This window comes from Lissotriton vulgaris, chromosome 5 (assembly GCF_964263255.1).
Source record: "Lissotriton vulgaris chromosome 5, aLisVul1.2, whole genome shotgun sequence".
In the NCBI taxonomy this organism is placed as follows: Eukaryota; Metazoa; Chordata; class Amphibia; order Caudata; family Salamandridae; genus Lissotriton; species Lissotriton vulgaris.
Window position 1 is genome coordinate 1,059,610,537 of NC_141693.1, and position 22,253 is coordinate 1,059,632,789.

Here is a 22,253-nt window from a genome sequence, read left to right on the forward strand (position 1 = left end):
TGTGAGCAAGTGGGTGCGTCTGTGGGTGTATGAGTGAGTAATTGGCTGTGTGAGTATCTGTATGGGTGAATGGGTGTGTAAGTGGATTTAATGGTACATGATAGGGTGAATGAGTGGCTGTAAGGGTGAGTGTGCGGATGTGTCCGTGGTTATAAATGGGAAATGAGTGGCAGAATGGGTGACTTAGCAGGGACATAAGTGTTTGTACGGATGATTGACAGGGTATATAAGTGACTGCATGAATGGGTGTGTTAGTAGCTGTATGGGTGCGTAAATGGGTGTGTGAGTGACAGTATGGGTGAGTGTGTGGGAGGCTGTATGGGAGAGTATGAGCTTGTGTCAGTGACCATTTGTGAGTGAGCACATGTGTTAGTATATGTATGAGTGGGTGTGTGAGTAACTGTTTGGGTGAGTGACTGTATGGGTGATTGGTGAGTAGCTGTATAGGTGATTAATTCAGTGTATATGTGGCTGTATGGGTGTAGGAGTGGGTATGTAAGTGTCTGTACGACTGGATGTGTGGGTGGCTGGATTGGTCAGAGAGTAGGTGCATGAGTGGCTGTATATATGAGTTAGTGGTTGCACAGGTGAGTTGATGTGTGAGTGACTGTATGGATCAGTGAGTAGGTGTGTGTGTTTGTATGGAGCTGTGAATGGGTATGTCAGTGGTTGTGTGTGAGTGGGTGTATGAGATGTTGTATGGGAGTGTGAATAGTGCTGTGGATGATGCCATCAGTGATGCCATTTGAGACGTCATCAGTGATATCACTAACCATGTCTTGAGTGATGTAATACATAAGGTGATAAGCAGTGCATTGCGGGGGCATACGTTATAGTTAGTCCAGGTGACTATAACTGCTGAATTTCTATGGTTTTGTAGGAGTGAAATATGAGCCCAACTAGAACATCCCTGCAATCTTTCTTACATATGAGTGTGCAGGCTTCCGAAGAAGCAGGACAAGCTCTGCTCTCCGTTTCAAGGCTTTCATTTAGTGCCCTGTATTCGTCCAAAAATAATTTATCGGCCCAAAGCGACGCCTCTGAAACAACCCAGCTGTCCTTCCAGTATCTGGCGATTCATTCCTGATACAAAATTTCGATCACGCGCTCCCATGAACACCACTGCAGCGGCTCGCAGGCCCTTGCCCCAATTGATGCTGTCAAAACCGCCTAAATACCCAATTCAGCTTGCTCACCTACTGTATGTCCTGAAGATGATCTGGAATAATTGAGATCGAAACGCCGTTGACCCCCTACAACATAAACTCCTGTCACTCTGTAAACATTTTCTGAGGAGTTCTTACTATTGTTGTCAATGCAATGTCTTCATTTTAATATCACCCTCACTTTTCACGTCATGCTTATTGTCACTTACTGTGTGAGCACCTGAATACTATTGTTTTTTTAAATAAATACCTGTCATAAACTGACCTACATGTCCCTCTGTATATTACTTACTGCTCCCTTAAAGAATTAACTTCCTACTCTTAAACGCAGTGCCCACCCCACAGGATCACTTTTGAATGGACCATTGTTTTCCCAAAACGCCTTACCACCCCAGGTTCACATATTGGGGTAACCTTGTTTTTAGTTCTCGCCTAGCGAGGCAGCGCATGCGCTGCTCGCTTGCGCGATCTATTGTCGACGATTTTTCTTCCGAAGGGGAACAGGAGATGTGCATGCGTACGAACAGGAGATGTGCATGCGTACGGGTCATGTGCACGCGTACGGGTTGTGGCGTTTCAGCACAAAGTGCTTTCGCTTTTGCTGGTTATTCAAATCTAATGTCGCTGTGTTTCCACAGACTGCGTCTTTACTATTCTTTTCTTTACAGCCTCATCACCAGTACTGTACAATATTCCAAACACCACCCTTTACAGCAGTGCCTTAAAAATTGAAGCACCGTAGAGTGCAATATGTGCTAAATGACAAAAAAAGTTAATGTATATTTACGATTTTTGTAACAAAATTAAATTTAAAACTCTTATTTTACCAGTTATTGCACTTATAGCAACTACTGAAGAGCTTATCTTCCTTTCACAGTTAATTGACAATGGTAAAAAAAACATTGTGTTGCATTAAGTGTAAAATGAAAACAGTGGATGGGCAAAGTTTGCAAAGTCAATTACACATTTCCCCATGTACAACTCTTGCTGATTTTGAAACTAGGCTGCATTTCCCAGCCTCACGTGCCCACAATTGCCTGCTTTAAATGATTTAAGAAATATGATTCATTAAGGCAAAAAATGAGAAAAGTTAAGGCCCAAGGCTTGCAGTGTTTGGATTCCACCCAGTGCTTTACCACACATTTCCCAGACACTGTTTGCCATTGTCTGCACTGCACGCTGTTTCCATGGAATGATTAATTGTATTAGCTACAGTTCCGCGGTCCCCCAGTTATCAATTCTCGCAGTGGGGTAGCAGCTCAAATGTTTAGCTGGGTCATCTGGTGTTCAAAACTCCCGCTCAGAAAGGGAACACAATTTTCAAAACAAGCATTTGCAATGCAATCGGTCTCGCATTCATCCGAGTTTAAGCTATTAGCATTGTAAATGACAATGCCTTTTATTTATGTTTTGGGTTTTAGAACATAAATAAAACGCATTGTCAATTTCAATATTAATAGCTTAAACTCTTGCAAATGTTAGACCTATTGCATTACAAATGCTTGTTCTTTATTACTTCAAAGATCCACTAAGCTCAAATTAGGAAGGTCTTTCAATGACCTGGCCGTCACCAGGTCATTGACTGGGCCACAATTTCAGTGGCCTCCTTAGATGCATCAAAAGCATTTGACTCAGTAGACTCGTAATTTCTGTTTCAGAAACGGAAAAAGATGGTGTTTGGCGCTCGCTTCCTGTCCTGGTCAAATTGTACAACAAACCAAAGAGGGTCAATGGTGCCCAGTCCAGGGCCTTTCCTACTTGTTGAGGACAATGCATGGTTGCTCTCTGTCACTGTACTAGTTGGCTTTGTAATAAAGCCATTGGCATAGTGGATACGAAGGGATGTCCACATAAGAGGGTGGGTATAGGTTAAATACTGGGCTGAATACATTTCGCTGTACTCGAAAGACATGCTGATATCCATAATAAGCCCATGGGAATCCCCTGTCAGGCTTAAATAAATATTGATGCATATGAGTTGGTCCTCAGAGGCAGTAGCAGCTGCTATTTGGCAGTAGTGGTGAGGTGAGGAGGGGGGGGGTTAAAAAAAAAAAGGAATGAAAAGGAAACAAAAAGAACATTTGACTTACCTGCTGCCCTCTTCGGACAAAGCAGGAAGCGCACAGGCTCCCAGACTCCCCTAAGCCAATCACAACGCTGCTGCCATCAGCATGATAGCAGTGTTGTGAATGGTTTGAGCGTCCTGGTTCGATGCTCAGGCAGGTAGTGGGAGTCTGTGTATTTTCTCCACTCATCTGTGCAATACAGCCAGGTGGAGAACATGCTAAGTGCGCATGACTGTTTGACCGGTCCTAGAAGGTTGGCAAATCTGTCATACGCACTTAGAAAGTGTCCACCACTCCTCCCCATGCTCTGTGGGCAGCCTAGTCCCACCCTGCTCTGCACCTACAGAGCCAGTACTGAAAAATAAAATGAAAATAACATGGTGTTATTATCATTATATTTATATTGTGGGGTGATGCTCCGCTGCCTTAGAGGAGGAGCCGCTGCTTCTCAGAGGACCTTCAAGACTTCAAATGACACTGTAAACGGGTAGAATAAAAATACAGAGCCAGGCATGAAAACACCAACAGAACCACCTACAAGGATGCACTCAGACTCTAGTTTAGTTAAAAAAGAGAGAGGTGACCCAACGCGTTCCAGGGAACAGAGTACTCTAAATAGCTTAAGCCAAAAAGAGAAATTCCTGGAGGAGAATTAACAAGGCTTCACACTATCCTTGCAACTTTACCACTCATGTATTATGTCTTGCACACCACTTTACCAATGAACCAGCAACAAACCTAAATATACTTCTACACGCTGAAATGTAATGCTTACACTGTTTTATTTATTAAAAAGTATTTGTTTCTCAGAATTTAAAATTTCGGAAAAAAATGGAGGGATTTCCAAATTACATACAATCAAAATATTGAAACATTTTATACAGTCCACTATATGTGGTCCTAAGGAAAAAAAAAAAACACAATGTTAAAAAACACAATATTAAAAAACAGGTTTTGGTGGTAACATTCAATAAATATAGGACCACCTTCTTCAGGACAGGATTTCATATGGGGTCTTTCCACACTTGTTACCACCGAAACGCATCGCCGCCTGTGCTAATTAAGAAATCCAAAAAAGCAGAGGAATTTCTAGATACAAGGGATATTCCTGTACAAGTGGTTCCTTATAAATCTATATAGGGCTATTGGATCCGTCTGAAGTTAAACTAGACAACTATAACTGCTTCCTTTTTTTTGGGGTTGTATATTGTATGCACTGCTTAATGATCGTGCCTATTTTTTAACATTGTGTTTTTTAATATTCTGTTTTTTAATATTGTGTTTTTTTTTGTTTTTTTAACCTTAGGACCACATAAAGTGGACTGTATAAAATGTTTCAATATTTTGATTGTATGTAATTTGGAAATCCCCCCTTTTTTCCTGAACTTTTAAATCCTGAGAAACAAATACTTTTTATATAAATAAAACAGTGTAAGCATTACATTTCCGTGTTAGAAGTATATTTGGGTTTGTTGCTGGTTCATTGGTAAAGTGGTGTGCAAGACGTAATACATGAGTGGTAAAGTTGCAAGGATAGTGTGAAGCCTTGTTAATTCTCCTCCAGGGATTTCTCTTTTTGGCTTGCACTCAGACTCTACCACCTGCAACTGAGAGACGCCAAGAAAACAGCGCTAGATGAACACATTAAAGGGAGCTTCAACAGCAGCAAGGAGAGATTCTCCATCATCAAGGACTTCACCACGCCCTTGGTCTCAGTCCACAACATCACCCCTCCCAAGAACTTTGAAAGAATCTATCAGACTTCTTCTACAGCGAAAACGCATACATCTACAGCGAAAACGCATACATCTACAGCAACTTCGCACACCAACCAGACCACAGCGATCGCATCGTAAGCCTGCCCATGACAAACGAAGACCGTAACCTGACAGAATGGAAAACTCTCACCAGAGAAGACAAAGCAACGATCATGCAGATCATCCACTCAGGAGCTCCTACAGACCTATGCCCCCATCACATCTACAACCTTGGAGCATCACTGGTCAGAACGGCCTTTACCCACATCATCAACATTTCCATCCCATCCACCACATTCCTGGAAGACTGGAAACAAGAATGCCCTCCTCAAGAAGCCGCCTGCCAAACCAATCCACCTAAGCAACTTCTGTCCTATCTCCCTGCTTCCCTACCCAGCCAAAGTGATAGAGAAGGCCATCAACAAGCAACTCACCTCGAACACCACCATCTACTGGGCAACACTCAAATCACGATTTAGAAAAAAAACAGCACCCGTAGCAGCCACGAATGACAGTGGACCATCCGAGACCGAGGAGAAACAGTGGCCCTCATCTTGCTCGACTTCTTTGCAGCATTGAACACCATATCCAACAACACACTCATTAAAAGGCTCTAAGAACTCAGCACCCGAAAAACCTGCACTCAAATGGATCTACTCCTTCCTCAGGGGAAGAACCCGAAAGGTCAGGCTGCTACCTTTCACATCATTGACCCACAGCCTGATATGTGGAGTGCCACAGAGTTCGTTTATCTGCCCTACCCTGTTCAACAGCTACATAACTCCACTTGCTAACCAACAAACAAAGGTGGACCATCCAAAACGCTGTTGCAAGACTCATACTCAACCTCCCACACAACACTCACATCTCACCCCACCTCAGAAAGCTCCATCCAATCCCAAGACATCCTCCTGATTTCCTAAACTGACCACACCCAACTCATCCTCTCCCTGACGGACTAGACAACCTCCACCAGAGTCAATTTCACAAATAGCATGATCATAGTAGCAGAATGGATGAGAATCAACTGCTTTAACCTCATTTCCGACAAAATTGAAGCACTGAGGACCTTCCAGTGGGACACCCCAAGTGGCCAACAGAGCTAGGATTTACACCAACACTAACTGACCACGCCATAAATCTGGGGATAATCCTGGACGACAAGCTCAGCATGACAGAATAAGTCAGCGCTGCCTAATTCTGCTTTCTACGTATAGTCTGAAAGATCTTCAAGTGGCTGCCACAGAACACCAGCCTCATCATCACGCAAGCACACATCACAGGTAGACTTGACTATGGCAACACACTCTACGCCAGAATCTCAAAGCAGCCTACACAGGCTTCAGACCATCCAAAACGCTGTTGCAAGACTCATACTCAACCTCCCACACAACACTCACATCTCACCCCACCTCAGAAAGCTCCATTGACATCCCATTCGCAAAGGCAGCCAGTTTACACTTCTCAGGCACACATACAAAGCCTTGCACAACACTGGGCCAGGCTACCCGAACAGTCACAAACACTTTTGCCAACCTGCCAGAACCTACGTTCAGCCTCCATCTCACTAGCAAACACCCTTGCATAAACAAAAGTAAAGCAGGAGGTTGCTTGTTATCCTACAGCGCACCCAAAACAAGGAACAACCTTTCACTACACATCAGAGCCTCCACCTCAATTCTGAAGTTCTGCAAGAAGCTGAAAACCTGGCTACTGGGATAACTTAATAGAGAACTTACACACACACCCCTGCTCAAGCGCCTGGATACCCTCAAAGGAGATTAGTACATTTTACTAATCGACACAACATAACATATGAAAAGGAAAAGGCATCAATTGGGATACATCTTTACTGTTCCCCATAAGATGCTAGAAACCAAGCAGATTGCTTCCCTTTGCCGCTAAGGGCCACATGCAACAAGCAATTTTGCGTTCGCAAACGGCTGTTTGTGAACGCAAAAACTGCTTTTTAAATGTAACAAACCCTATTTTGCGATTCGGTAACTTGTTACCGAATCGCAAAATGGGTTTGCGATTCGGTATTTGGAAGGCGTGTGTTTAGGGTTTCCCTTCCAAATACCGAATCGCTGCGGTATGTATTAATGTTTTGTGACCTTGAATGCAGTCGCTAAACATTTACATTTTACCACCTACTTCCAGTAGATGGTAACCCATCCCTTTGTGGATGTTTATAATACATTTTATAAGATCAGGCAGGGGTCCCATGTATCACTGCCTGCTCTTAAAAAATGAAAGGAAAACTTTTCATTTTATATTTTGTGAAGCATCCAGTTTTCCTTTAAGAAAAATGGGCTGCTCGACAAAAAAAAGATTGCTTTATTTAAAAGCAACCACAGACATGGTGGTCTTCTGATCTCAGCAGGCCACCATCCCTGTCATTTTTGCGATTCCTAATAGGTCGCAAATTGCGACCTACCTCATTATTAAGGTGGGTCATTTGCAACCTAATAGTAATCGCAGAAATTGTACACTTTCATGCATGGCATTTTGCGGTTTCCTAATTGCGAATCGCAAGGATTCACAATTAGGGAATCGCAAAACAGTTTATTAATACATCTGGCCCTTAGAGTACAATACAAACACTTTAATAAGTTAAGAATACGGGTATCCATATCTATTACACTAATAATCTCAAACCATTTATATTGGCGTTTTAAATGACAATGTTTTTTATTTTTGTTTGTTTGCAGTGGAGTGATGATTTAGGGACGGCACGGGAGAGTAAGTGATGGGCGAAGCTGAACCACATCAGAAACAAAAAAACAAGCCCTTCATGACAACTGGTGTTAATGTACAGTGCTTTTATACCTAAAATGTACATTAAAACATGCTGCGATCTTAAAAAAATTGATTCATTATGTTTTTAATTTTTTTAAAGGGCCACAGTTTAATAATCTACTTCTGTGCAGTGCAGTGTTTATAGAGTAAAATAAGTGCTCAGTATACCATATTACAAGCTTTTACAGCAAGCCCATATGCAGCCGCACTGACAGTAGGATGTTATTGTGAAAGAGGATGTCACTTCACAAATCCGGAGCGCATAAGCTGTATTTTAAAGGCACAGGCAAATGGGAGGAGCGCACCAGGAGAACACCACGCCAGATAAACAGATAAAGGTATGGTGATCTGGTGACGATTGGAAAGGCACATAGAATGTTGTGAAAGTTGAAAAGGGCGAGCTGGGCAAAACAAAAGAAGGGCGCGTGGCCACCATTGTTAAAGTTAAAGCGCTTGGCTGCAAAAAATAAACAGATAGTGTTTGCCAAGTTGAATACGGGAGCCATGCAGAACAAAAAGAAGGCGCAATGCTGCCAATGTTAAAGTTAGAGCGTGGCATGGCGCGCTGCAAAAAATAAAAAGATGTTGTACAACTGGAATACGGCGCCGCCATTGTTAAAGTTAAAGCGTGGCATGGGAGCTACAAAATAAAAAGATAATGTTTTAACCCCTTCGCTGCGGCGGCTATTCCGCCGCAGCGCTAAAGGGGCGGGGAGGCCGCGCGGCGGCCGCATGCTGGTGACAGAACCGCTCCGTCACCAGCCGCGGTTGAGCTGTGCTGGTGACAGAGCGGTTCCGTCATGACCCGCCCCGCTCATTAAAACTGCCGCGCAGGCGCGAAATCAGCGCCGCGCAGGCGCGGCGGCCGGGCCATGACGGAACCGCTCCGTCATCAGCACAGCCCAACTGTAGCTGATGACGGAGCGGTTCCGTCATCAGCAGGGGAGGGGTTAATGTAGGCACACTTACTAAGCTGCACACATTAATCAACAGAAAATGAAAAAAAAATACTTCAATTACAGGAACAACATGTTGGTGAAGTGCGTAGCTGTCCTGTCGTGCCTGCAACGCCAGTCATTAGCAATAAAGTGCTCTGTAACTCTAAATGAAACATACAGACTAAGATCACATGTAACTGTAGTCCTAATGGGAGGTTACAACAGTAGAAAAGGAGGGACTATTTCAGAAATTAGCCAAAGAAAAAAAAGCATTTCCAAAAGACAGTCAAAGAGCCAATTAAAAACATGGGTGGAACATGAGAGGAGCTTAACGCCCATATTCTAAATACAGCATGTCTTGAAGAGACAGCACAAGCGTTGTTTAAGAGACCTAAAAACTGTGAATTAACAGCAGCAAAGTTGTGCTTCATTTGCATGGAGCCATGCCCCCATGCAATGAAGAAAAGTCACCTTCAGATCATTCTGGCACACAAACAAATCACAAGGGGCCGCACAAGCGTCTGTGTCCCCTTCTGTAAAACCAAAGGACCTCGGGAGAGCTGAAAGCAGGCACACACACATGTTCCACCCAAGGGTCACTTGTGTAATACGGCCGCAGGACTATATACTTGATAACCAGTCACTTTCCCCACAACTCTCTCAGGAGGGAAATTATGATAAAGGTGTCATACAAATAAATTATTCTATATCGACTTTCAGTTATAGGGGGTTTTAGATATGTTGTGACTCCAGAGGTATATTACCTGCTACGATAGCACCTTATAGAGAAACAAGGGCAAGGACATGCATAGTTTCAAAACATGATGGGCTTTACTGCCATAAATTACAAATGAATCTGAAGAAGCAACCAAATTAGAGTACTGAGTTATCATAGAATGCAGTGAATCTATTTGAGTCGAAAGGCCTTTACACCAATGTGGACTTTAAAAGACAAATAGAAAATGTATTACCTGAGACTCAAATTTTAACCTTCTAATTACTTCCTCCTTAAATTGTACGACTTCAGCGGGGATTTCCTTACAAGGAAACTTCGCCATTGTCTCTGGGCCATTACCAGATGGAAAATTTGGCAAGGTGGAAGGATCGACAAATTCGCTCAGGGCGCAGACGTAGGCATCACCTTGGAGCAGTGAAATGACAGACCAGGTGATTGGGGCCACAAGGGCCTGTCCGATAATGGACCCAAACAGTAGGAAATTGCTGGGAGATCTGCAGATTTTGAACCATCTCCGCCGACATTCTGCCACTAGGTTCCAGGTGTGGTTGTTCAGAATCACACCGCCAAGGAACAGCGCCAGGACAGGAACTCCAATGGCCGCCAGTCCATAGAGGTAGTTTCTCTCTTTCGCACAGGGGCAGTTGAAGGCAAGGAATGAGTACAGTTGTTGGCTGCCTAGGGTGCCCAAAGCCACCAGGCTATTGAAAATGACCACATCTTTGTTCTTAAAAATCAAGGCGAGGAATTTGAGATTTTCTGAAATCACAGAAGACATGTCTTATGGTGTTACCTGTACCAATATCCAGTGTATAAAAGGAGAGATCTCTGAAACAAAGAAAGAAAACAATCATTTAAAAAAGCTCGGGACGCTGAAAATTCAATGAACTTGCACATTCATTTCAAGCGTATCATGCATTTTGCATATTATTTTGTGACTTCGGTTGAGTTCTACCAACTACATGCCCTGCACCCTAGTAAATTCATGCATGCACAGAAGCTCAAAATGCCACCAACAGGATTTTTTTGAATGGTTTAACGAGTATAAACAGACAAAGGGGCGCTGGTGTGAGCCAAATCAACAGTAATCTATAGATGCGCAAGTAATCCTTTGACACTAGCGGCAATAGGAGACAAATCACCAAGAGAAAATGATCATATCGGAATATCAGCATTGAAGAGGGACACTCCCACTGTACATAAAGGAAACGTCGAGTATGTTGTTAGGGAAATGCATGCCACTGCTCGCTATACGGGTAGTCCATTGGCCTCGTTTTTGTTTAGCAATATTACAAATAGTAGATGGGGTAATCATTCAATACATTCATAAACATGCTCTCGTCAACAAAACAGTTCCTCTTCACAAAATACAAGCCGCGCGCACGGACTGTAAATCGGGAGCTTACCAGGCTCATATCACCAGTTTCCGTTATCTTTAGTTAAATTATATGACAGACAAAATGACCGTCCCTAGAGTTTGCCAAACAACTCAAGACTGACAAATATATTCCTGGAAAACAACACTCCCTCCCGTGGAGACAATACTCTATTCAACCCCAAACCCGCCAATCCGAAGGGACGTGTGGATGTATCGCCTCGGGGGCGGGGCGCTCTCTTTCTTCGGCCTGTCTCCTCCCAGCCCCTCCCCCAGCATGAAGGATGTAGCAGCTCGCTTGCAGCCTGGATCGCGCGCTGAGGGGGGTGCTGCTGAAGATGCAGCTCTTGCCGGTAGAAGCAGGAAGTCCGGCCGACCCACTGCCGATCAAATCCATTTAAAACGAACCACTTTCCCACGATCTGCAGCTCGCAGACTGCTACCGTATTACTTTCAGCTTACTTGCCGTTGCATTGTGCTGCGGGCGCCCTGGTGTTAAAGGGACGCATGTAACTAGTACCATTACCATTATTCAAAGTGCTCTGAGATGAGCTGCTAAAACCTGGTGATCACCACAAACTTCGTAACCGCAGCTGTCTGTTTCCCGGAACTCGAGGGCATCTTACTGTTGGAAATGGAAAAACAAGCATTTGCAATGCAAGAGGTCGCGCATTTTTTAGAGTTAGAGCTATTGGCGTTGTAAATGGCTAAGGGCCTCATTTATGAAAAGTGACGCATCGCTGCGAGAAAACAGCGCGTCCCTTTTCATTGCGACCTCCTTGCGACCCCAATGATGCGTCATATTTACAATACGACGCATCATTGCGCAAGGAATTACAGATACGTCAATATTTCTGACGTATCTGTAAGCGCAAAAGTGACGCATTGCTGGAGTGTGTCACAAAAGTGACGCAACTCCAGCAATGCGTCCTTTCACACAAGCCCCATGTGAAAGGGCTTGCATCAGTCTTACGCCTGCTGTGAGGCAGGCGCAAGATTTTGACGCAACAGCGTCCTAAAAGTGACGCAGTGAAATCTCATAGATTTCACTGCGTCACTATTATGAGGCTTTTTGCGGGGGAACGCCCCCTCTGCATACATTATACCTGACGCAGGTATAATGTAGCGCAGGGGTTTACAAAGTGACGCATCTGCTTAGATGTCTCACTTTGAAAATAGTGCGCAACAGGAGGCATGTTTTACGCCGCCGATGAGTCACAAAAAATGACGCACCGGCGGCGTAAAAGTGACGCACGGCCTCATAAATGAGGCCCAATGTCTTTTACCTATGTGTTTCCGTTTGGAGGGTAGTGTGTGGCGGGTCCTTCGCTAAGGCGAAAGAGGGTTTCCCCCGCTACTTTTCAGCAGCATAAATAAAGGAAAAATAAAACAATAATAACTCAATGTTATCAATTTCTTTATCCTTGCTGTGTCAGGTTTGTGGGGCGGGGCTGCTCTGCTCACAGAGAAGGGGCAGGAGTGGTAGGCACTATGTAAGTGTGTGTTAATGTTTTTCTGTCTCGGGCTGGCCAAACCATCATGCGCAATTTGCGTGTCTCCACCCAGGCTGCATTATAGCCTGGGTGGAGAACATGCCCAGGCTTCCAGTCCCTGTCTGATCGCCGAACCATAGCGCTCTGACCAATCACAATGCTACAAGGCTTAGGGGTGCTTCCTGTTCTGACCGGACGTGGAGGAGAGACAGAGGTAGGAAACAGTGATAAGGTGGTTTTTTTCCCTTTTTTTATACCACCAGCCTCACCACCACTGATCCATGCCGGCCTCCACTGAGTGGATGTATGAACAGAGACGCAGCTGCAGCACTGTCTAAAGGACTAAGAATGAGGAATTACCACTGGGAACAGAGACACAGCTGCACCTTTACCTAGAGGACTTAGAATGGATGGATTGTCACTGGTACCAGGTAAGCAGCTAGCAGCACTGTCTAGAGCAGGGGTCTCCAACAGGTCGATCGCGAGCTACCGGTAGCTCGCCGAGGCCCTGTGAGTATCTCTCCCCGGCATTTTGATTTTGTAACCCTTTATTTCCTTTTGCCGTTTTTGGACATTTTTAATAGCTGTTTCCGCCCTCACCCAAATCAGCTGCTCTGATAGGCTTAACTGAGCTTAGCTGGGGAGTAGGAGGCGGGCTGAATATGACGACGTTGTTCGTCATCTGAGTTATCACTACGCCACCTGCCTTTCGCAGCGTAGCACCGTGTTTTCAATCTGCATGACATGTGTCGGTGCAGAAAGAGGCCAGAAATCTTGATAGCATGGGCAGTGGCGTGGCGCAGGCAGTGCTGGGCTGATAACCTACCTAACCTTGCGCCACCTGCCTTTTCCAGCCTGGCACAGAATCTCTGATCTGCGTGGGAAGCAGCAGATCAATCAGTAAGACACGTCGTGAAATAGTTGTGTATGCTTTTTAGTTGTGAACAGTGGCAGCTGGCGGGGCAGCGCGGGGGGAAATAACAAAAGCAGTCTGCTTGACCTCAAAGGGTATTTACCCCTGCTTGGTGTCCCCTTGCCCTGTGATTCTTACACTCATCTTGTGAACTCTTAACATTAATTTGCACCAGGTATTGACAGCAATCGAGCAACAGAAATATGTATTTACATATTAGAGAATAACATTATTCATGTATTCCCAGCAGCAAGGGACAGAAAATGCGTAATCAGCCCCTTCTCCAAATAGTTTGGCAAATAAGCACTTTTACATTCTAGGGACCCTTGTTATGGCATTTGGGACTTCCCTCAACCAGATGTGCTTTGGTTGTGTATTCTTGGCAAGAGGCTTGTTAAGCGCCTGACCTAGTATCAGTGTCTGCTGGTCAATGTGAAAATAAAATTAGTCCGATAATTTTAAACATGTGTAGTGTGTCGTGTGCATGGATGGGTGTGCCCCTTTGAGTTCCATGGCTAGTCAGTTGTCCATTGTGTTTCCTGTACTGGTTGTTTTCGATATCACATTGCTAGTCAGGCAGTTAGCGCTTACGTAATATGTTTCCCCTGCCGGAGTCATATATTTAGGTAACTTTATTTGAAAGGTTCTTAGATGTATGTTGGTGCGAAGAGAGAAAAGTACTTTTCAGCAGGTCAGCTGGCAGTACTGTGATGAGTATGGTTTTGGTGCTTGGTTGCATGGCAAGGGTGTAAAGGGATTTGTTTTTGAAAGGGGAATGAATAAATACATTGCACAGAATGGTGTCATGATACCTTATCAGTCTACCATTAGTCGCCCAGGTAATGGTTTGCTCTCAAAACTACATTTCAGCGGGCATATCAACAGTAGAGGGTTCCTGCGCAGTACACACTCTGGATTACTTATTGGTGGGCCGAAGTTGTTGAGGAGGATCACGGCAGAGAAGAACAGTGGGAGGTGCATGACCCAATGTCACCCCAGTGATATGTGATAAAAAAATATATCATCAGGTATCATGCTCCATTAATTGTCCGCAAGCTTCATTTATTTTATTTATTTATTTTATATTCTTCTATAGCGCATGAATAGACCCCCGGAGGGGTATCTCCGCGCTTTGCCAGTGAGAATATCCTCAGATGTTAAGTGAAGAGGTGAATGGTGCATTTAGAGAGAGAGATCAGTTAATGGGGAATAGATGGGTTTTTAAGACCTTACGAAAGGTCAGATGGTTGGTCAGTGTTCTCATCTCAAGAGGCAAAGAGTTCCAAAGCTTTGGTCCAAGGTGGTCCAGGGCTCGCCCTCCTTGTCTGGCCTTTTTTATTCTAGGCACCTGCAGAAGCTGTTGGTTCCCAGAGCGCAGGGTTCGCCCAGGGGCATAAGGCAGGAAGATATTGGCCAGATATTTGGGGCCTTTGCCTATCACACTTTTGTGAATTGTGCATAGGGTCTTAAAATGCACTCGTTTCCTCACTGGTAACCAGTGGAGTTTGGTCAGCAGGGGGAGGGAGGGAGTCCTGGGGGGGGCGTTGAGGACTATCCTTGCTGCCGTGTTTTGGATTACTTGCAGTTTTTTGAGCTGCCCTTCATTTGCTCCCAAAAGAAGGCCGTTGCAGTAATCCACTCTGCTGATGATTAATGCCTGCACTAGTGTTTTTCTATGGCAGTCTGGCAGGTAGGGAAACACTCTCCTTAGCATACCGATGGCTTGGAAACAGGTGCTTGCCACCTGGTTTACGTGGTCCTTGTAAGTAAGTGTTTGGTCTATTAACACTCCTAGGTTTCTCACTGTGTTTTTGGGACTAGGAACAGGACCTAATTCCAGGGGCCACCAGTCCGGAGTCCAATGTGTTATTGCTTGTCCAAACAGCATGACCTCCGTTTTTCCTATATTGCATTGGAGACAGTTTGCTGACATCCAAGCAGATATTGCTCTCATTCCCTCTGCGAAGGATTTTTTTATCGCAGGTGTCAGGTCTTTAAAGGGAAAGAGGAGTTGGGTGTCGTCAGCGTACGACACTGGTGTAAACCCAAATGATCTTGCTAGGTTGGCTAGGGGAGCCACATACACGTTGAAAAGTGTAGGGCTTAAGCAAGAGCCCTGTGGCACTCCCTTATTGAGCTCCCTGTGGATGGATTTGTGGGAGCCCAGCCTAACCTCTTGAGAGCGTCCTGACAAAAAGCTTTCCATCCATGCCAATGCTGTGCCCTCCAAACCTACGTCTTTTAGTCGCTCAAGAAGCACTTTGTGAGACACCGTATCGAAAGCGGCGGAGAGATCCAAGAGCACCAGAATCATGGAATTGGCCCCATCCAGTGCCATTCTGATGTTATTGGTCACTGTTTGGAGGGCAGATTCGGTGCTGTGGTTTGGCCTGAACCCAGATTGGGAATAGTCCAGGCCCTCCGTCGCTTCTAGATGTTGTGACAGATAGGTGTTCACATGCTTCTCAGCTATCTTACTGATGTATGGTAAGAGTGAAATGGGACGCAAGTTGGAAAGGTCGGTCCACGGGGAAGCAGCTTTCTTACGTATTGGGTTTACTACCGCCCTCTTCCAGTCTGCTGGGACTTGTCCTTGAGTAAGAGATGTGTTAATGACATTCTGTATGAAGGGGCCCAGGAGAGGGAGCAGGGGAGGAACCATCTTAGCAGGGAGAAGGTCGTTTGGAGACCCTGATTTGATGTGAGTAATGAGGTGAGGGAGATCTGCACTTTCAATGAGGGGGAAGTGTGATATGGGACTTCCACTGTCTTTGTCTTTGGGCAGGTTTAGAGGTATAATCCTGTTAGCGCCATTCGTACTGTTATTGGCAGCCACTATTTTTTCGTATATGGTATCAATTTTACTCTCAAAAAAGGACGATATCTCGTCGCATAAGGTCTGTGAGAACTCCTCCGAGCTTTCACATGCGGCAGGATTAACAAAGTTTTGGAGGATTTTGAAAAGCTCCTTGGGACAGTTAGTAGCTTCTTCTAGTTGTTGCAGAAGGCGATTTTTCCTAGCCTGTCTAATGTTTTTATAGTACTGAGATTGAGCATGATGGAAGACCGCTCTTGTTTCCTTGGTCTTATGTTTCCTCCATTTTTTTCGGCTTGCCTACATTTTTGTTTTTCCTCCCTTAACTCCTGAGTGTACCAGCTTTCTTGTTTGGAGGCAGGATATTCTTTGTATAGTTTTAAGGGGGCCAAAGTGTCAATGGCTTGTTTGACTGAGCCTGTAAGCTTAGCCAGTGCTACATCTACTGTATCTTCTGCTGATATGGTGGGTTGTACCCACATTTCCTGTAGATTGCTTAGGGAAATTTTGTGCCATTGACGGCGCCAAGAAGGAAGGGAGGGTCCTTTATTTTCCGGTCTTTTGGGAGTTGAGAGTATGATTTCTAGAAGAAAGTGGTCTGTCCATAAGATCTCTCTAGCTGGAAGACAGATGACCTTGGGACAATTGGAGAGGACAAGGTCTAACGTGTGGCCACCATTATGCGTGGGTCCAGTGTTTTTTATCTCTAGACCTATGTTTAGCAAGTCAGTGATTAGGGTATGAGATTCAGGTAAAGTTGGTAAGTCTACATGAATGTTGAAATCCCCTAGAAGAATGAAGTCTTCATTGGATTTGAGTTGGGGAGCTAGTAATTCTTGGAGAAGGAGAGAAAAATCAGGGTTTGGTCCTGGTGGGCGGTAAACAAGGGCTCCTTTCCAGAAAGTGTGGCTAGTGAGGGCAATTTTAAAAAACATAATTTCTAATTGCAGACTTTCATCTGGCATGCAAATATGAGACCCTTGCAATTATTTTTCACCCGTGGCATCCAGGTCCAGCACGTGACTGGCAGTGTAGCAGCTCTTCTCCCTGAGGGCACTTGAATCTCACACACACAGCCATATGCTGTGTCAGGTAGGCACTTTCATCTGTGGAGCTAAGAGGCTCTTGGGGCGCCAGCAGCAGGTTTGGGTGACATGGCAAAAGAGACACATATATAACCCCAGCCTCACCAACAGCCCTAGTTGCTGTCAGGCCTCTGAGACCATGCACCATCAAGTCACCAAGCAGAACCCTCAACTAATTCAGAATCACTAGATCACCATCCCCAGGCACCACTAGCAGCAAGTTTTGATCACAAGGAATCTGCTGTGCACCTCACAGTGTGTACAAACTGATTGGTTGAGCACTGCTTTCATGCAGCCATCATAAGTTAGCCCAGAGTCCATATTCTTCCACCCTTTATGTATGTTTTTTAAAAGGTCCAAAATAATATTTTGTGTTCCAACACAGAATTTGTCAGATGTAATAGAAAGAAAACAAGTGACAATCAACAATTGCTGAACTGAATTTTTCATTTTGCGGTCCACGGGGAATCAGTTCACTGCAGTGCATGTTCAAATCACAGTGTGGTCTCTAAAGAAATTAGGCTTAAAGTCAATGAAGCTGGGTATGGGGGGTGTCTCGTAAAAATGTGCGAGTTGCTTGGCATTTAGTAGCTCACAATGATTTTTACTAATCAGAAGTAGCTCTCACTACAGAAAAGGTTGGAGATCCCTGGTCTAGAGGACTTAGAATGAGGAAATACCAATGAGACCAGAGAAGCAGCTAGCAGCACTGTCTTCAGGACTTGGAATTAGGAATTACCACTGGGAACACAGACATAGCTACAGCACTGCCTAGAAGACTTGAAATGGGGGAGTTACTGACAAGCCCAGAGAAGCAGCTAGCAGAACTGTCTAGACGAATAAGAATGAGGAATTACCACTGGAAGCAGAGACAAAGCAGCAGCACTGTCTGGAGGACTTAGAATGAGAAATGACTACTGGGGCCAGAGAAGAAGCTAGCAGCACTGTCTAGAGTAATTAGAATGAGGAATTACCAATCAGACTTGTGAAGCGGGTAGCAGCACTGTCAAGAAGACTTAGAATGAGGAATGACCGATGCAACCAGAGAAGCAGCTAACAGCACTGTCTAGAGGACTCAGAATGAGGTATTACCGATGCGACCAGAGAAGCAGCGAGCAGCACTAGCTAAAGGACTTAGAATGAAGAATTACCGACCGGATTACAGAAGCAGCTAATAGCACTGCCTAGAGAAATAAGAATGAGGAATTACTGCTGGGACTAGAGAAGCAGCTGCATCACTGTCCAGAGGACTTAGAACAAGGAATTACTGATTGGGAACAGAGTATTAGCACTGACTGGAACGTTTAGAATGAGGAATTCATGACGGGACCAGAGTAGCAACTAGCAGCACTGTCTGGAGGACTTGGATTGAGGAATTACCACTGAGACCAGAGAAGCGGCTAGCAGCACTGCCTTGAGGATTTAGAATGAAGAATTTCCGACAGGACCAGAGAAGAAGCTAGCAGCACTGTCTAGAGGACTTAGAATGAGAAATTACAGATGAGACCAAAGAAGCTGCTAGCAGCACTTCCTAGAGAATTTAGAAGAGGAATTATCGATGAAACCAGAGAAGCAGCTAACAGCACTGCCCGGGGGACTAAAAATGAGGAATTACCCCTGGGAGCAGAGGCACAGCTGCAGCACTGCCTGTATGAATTTCTGCTGGGACCAGAGAAGCAGCTGCAACATTGTCTAGAGGACTTAGAATTATAAATTACTAATGGAACCAGAGTAGCAGCAAGTAGCACTGTAGAACACTTAGGATGAGGAATTGCCGACAGGACTAGAATAGCAGCCAGCAACACTGTTTGGAATTTTTAGAATGAGGAATTACTGACAGGCCAAGGGTACCACCTAGCAGCACTGTCTAAGGGACTTAGAATGAGGAATTACCAATGGAAGAAGAGAAGCAGCTAGTAGCACTGCCCAGAGGACTAAGAATGAGGAATTACTGCTGGGACTAGAGAAGCAGCTGCATCACTGTCTAGAGGACTTAGAGCAAGGAATTACTGATTGGGAACAGAGTATTAGCACTGACTGGAATGTTTAGAATGAGGAATTCATGACGGGACCAGAGTAGCAGCTAGCAGCACTGTCTAGAGGACTTGGATTGAGGAATTACCACTGAGAGCATAGAAGCAGCTAGCAGCACTGCCTTAAGGATTTAGAATGAGGAATTTCCGACAGGACCAGAGAAGAAGCTAGCAGCACTGTCTAGAGGACATGGAATGAGAAATTACAGATGAGACTAAAAGCACTGCCTAAAGGACTTAGAAGAGGAATTATTGATGAAACCAGAGAAGCAGCTAACAGCACTGCCTGGAGGACTAAGAATGAGGAATTACCCATAGGAACAGAGGCACAGCTGCAGCACTGCCTGTGTGAATTTCTGCAGGAACCAGAGAAGCAGCTGCTACATTGTCTAGAGGACTTAGAATGAGTAATTACCCATGGAACCAGAGTAGCAGCAAGCAGCACTGTCTAGAAGACTTAGAATGAGGAATTACCGACAGGACGTGAGTAGCAGCCAGCAACACTGTTTGGAATTTTTAGAATGAGGAATTACCGATAGGCCAAGGGTACCACCTAGCAGCACTGTCTAAGGAACTTAGAATGAGGAATTACCAATGGGAGCAGAGAAGCAGCTAGTAGCACTGCCTAGAGAACTAAGAATGAGGATTTACTTCTGTGACCAGAGTCACAGCTGCATTACTGTCTAGAGGACTTAGAATGAGGAAGTACCACTGGGACCAGAGAAACAGCTAGCAGCACTGTCTGGAAGACTAGAATGAAGAATTACAGACAGAACCAATGAAGTAGTACAAAAGGGGGTGGTGATGGACAGAGCATCTGAATCAATCAAACACTCACACCCAGTCAAAAGATCTGGGTTTAATCCATCACCGTTCTTTAGCCCACTCTGCCACTCCAGTTCAGACATGGCTATATGCAAATCAGTCTGACCCTGTGCCTCATGGGAACAGTCCAGCCCGAACTGCCAAGCCATGTCTTCCCTGGACCGGAAACAAACTTCCGAGGACCGGTTTCTGGCATTCCAGCCGTCTTCAGCCCGGCTTTCTTGAATCCAGTGGCAAAGTGAGCAAGGGACTCACGTCTGAACATACCCTGCCACACTTATGGCGGCCAAAAGCAGTACAAAAGGGGGTGGTGATGGACGGAGCATCTTAATCAATCAAATACTCACACCCAGTCAAAAGATCTGGGTTTAATCCATCACCGTTCTTTAGCCCACTCTGCCACCCCAGTTCAGACATGGCTACATGCAAATCAGTCTGACCCTGTGCCTCATGGGAACAGTCCAGCCCGAACTGCCAAGCCATGTCTTCCCTGGACCGGAAACAAGCTTCCGAGGACCGGTTTCTGGCATTCCAGCCGTCATCAGCCCGGCTTGCTTGAATCCAGTGGCAAAGTGTGCAAGGGACTCACGTCTGAGCATACCCTGCCACACTTATGGCGGCCAAAAGCAGTACAAAAGGGGGTGGTGATGGACGGAGCATCTGAATCAATCAAACACTCACACCCAGTCAAAAGATCTGGATTTAATACATCACCGTTCTTTAGCCCACTCTGCCACCCCAGTTCAGACATGGCTATATGCAAATCAGTCTGACCCTGTGCCTCATGGGAACAGTCCAGCCCGAACTGCCACGCCATGTCTTCCCTGGACCGGAAACAAGCTTCTGAGGACCGGTTTCTGGCATTCCAGCCGTCTTCAGCCCTGCTCGCTTGAATCCAGTGGCAAAGTGAGCAAGGGACTCACGTCTGAGCATACCCTGCCACACGTATGGCTGCCAAAAGCGGTACAAAAGGGGGTGGTGATGGACGGAGCATCGTATTCAATCAAACACTCACACCCAGTCAAAAGATCTGGGTTAAATCCATCACCGTTCTTTAGCCCACTCTACCACCCCAGTTCAGACATGGCTATATGCAAATCAGTCTGACCCAGTGCCTCATGGGAACAGTCCAGCCCGAACTGCCAAGCCATGTCTTCCCTGGACCGGAAACAAGCTTCCGAGGACCGGTTTCTGGCATTCCAGCCGTCTTCAGCCCTGCTTGCTTGAATCCAGTGGCAAAGTGAGCAAGGGACTCACGTCTGAGCATACCCTGCCACACTTATGGCGGCCAAAAGCGGTACAAAAGGGGGTGGTGATGGACGGAGCATCTGAATCAATCAAACACTCACACCCAGTCAAAAGATCTAGGTTTTTGTTTGTTTGTTTTGTATGTTCTTATATAGCGCTCGATCCCATCACCGTTCTGTAGCCCACTCTGCCACCCGAGTTCAGACATGGCTATATGCAAATCAGTCTGACCGTGTGCCTCATGGGAACAGTCCAGCCCGAACTACCAAGCCATGCCTTCCCTGGACCCGAATGCTCAGACGTGAGTCCCTTGCTCACTTTGCCACTGTATTCAAGCAAACCGGGCTGAAGACGGCTGGAATGCCAGAAACCGGTCCTCGGAAGCTTGTTTCCGGTCCAGGGAAGGCATGGCTTGACAGTTCCGGCTGGACTGTTCCCATGAGGCACAGGGTCAGACTGATTTGCATATAGCCATGTCTGAACTGGGGTGGCAGAGTGGGCTAAAGAACGGTGATGGATCCAACCCAGATCTTTTGACTGGGTGTGAGTGTTTGGTTCAGATGCTCCGTCCATCACCACCCCCTTTTGTACCGCTTTTGGCCGCCATAAGTGTGGCAGGGTATGCTCAGACGTGAGTCCCTTGCTCACTTTGCCACTGGATTCAAGCAAGCCGTGCTGAAGACGGCTGGAATGCCAGAAACCGGTCCTCGGAAGCTTTTTTCCGGTCCAGGGAAGGCATGGCTTAGCAGTTCGGGCTGGACTGTTCCAATGAGGCACAGGGTCAGACTGATTTGCATATAGCCATGTCTGAACTGGGGTGGCAGAGTGGGGTAAAGAACGGTGATGGATCAAACCCAGATATTTTGACTGGGTGTGAGTGTTTGATTGGTTCAGATGCTCCGTCCATCACCACCCCCTTTTGTACCGCTTTTGGCCGCCATAAGTGTGGCAGGGTATACTCAGACGTAAGTCCCTTGCTCACTTTGCCACTGGATTCAAGCAAG

At 45.5% G+C, this 22,253-nt stretch overlaps 1 protein-coding gene across 1 annotated transcript in view; it reads right to left on the reverse strand.

Annotated features, from left to right (window-relative positions):
- Positions 1–11,026, reverse strand: part of LOC147712004 (calcium homeostasis modulator protein 2-like) — a 56,333-nt gene extending 45,307 nt beyond the window's left edge. The window contains exons 1-2 of the mRNA XM_086922726.1: positions 10,869–11,026; positions 9,698–10,290 (exon numbers count right to left, since the gene is read on the reverse strand). Of these exons, the coding sequence (XP_086778852.1) occupies positions 9,698–10,240 (543 nt within the window). The 5' untranslated portion in view covers positions 10,241–10,290; positions 10,869–11,026. The remainder of the gene's footprint in view (positions 1–9,697; positions 10,291–10,868) is intronic.
- Positions 11,027–22,253: the final 11,227 nt, after the last annotated feature.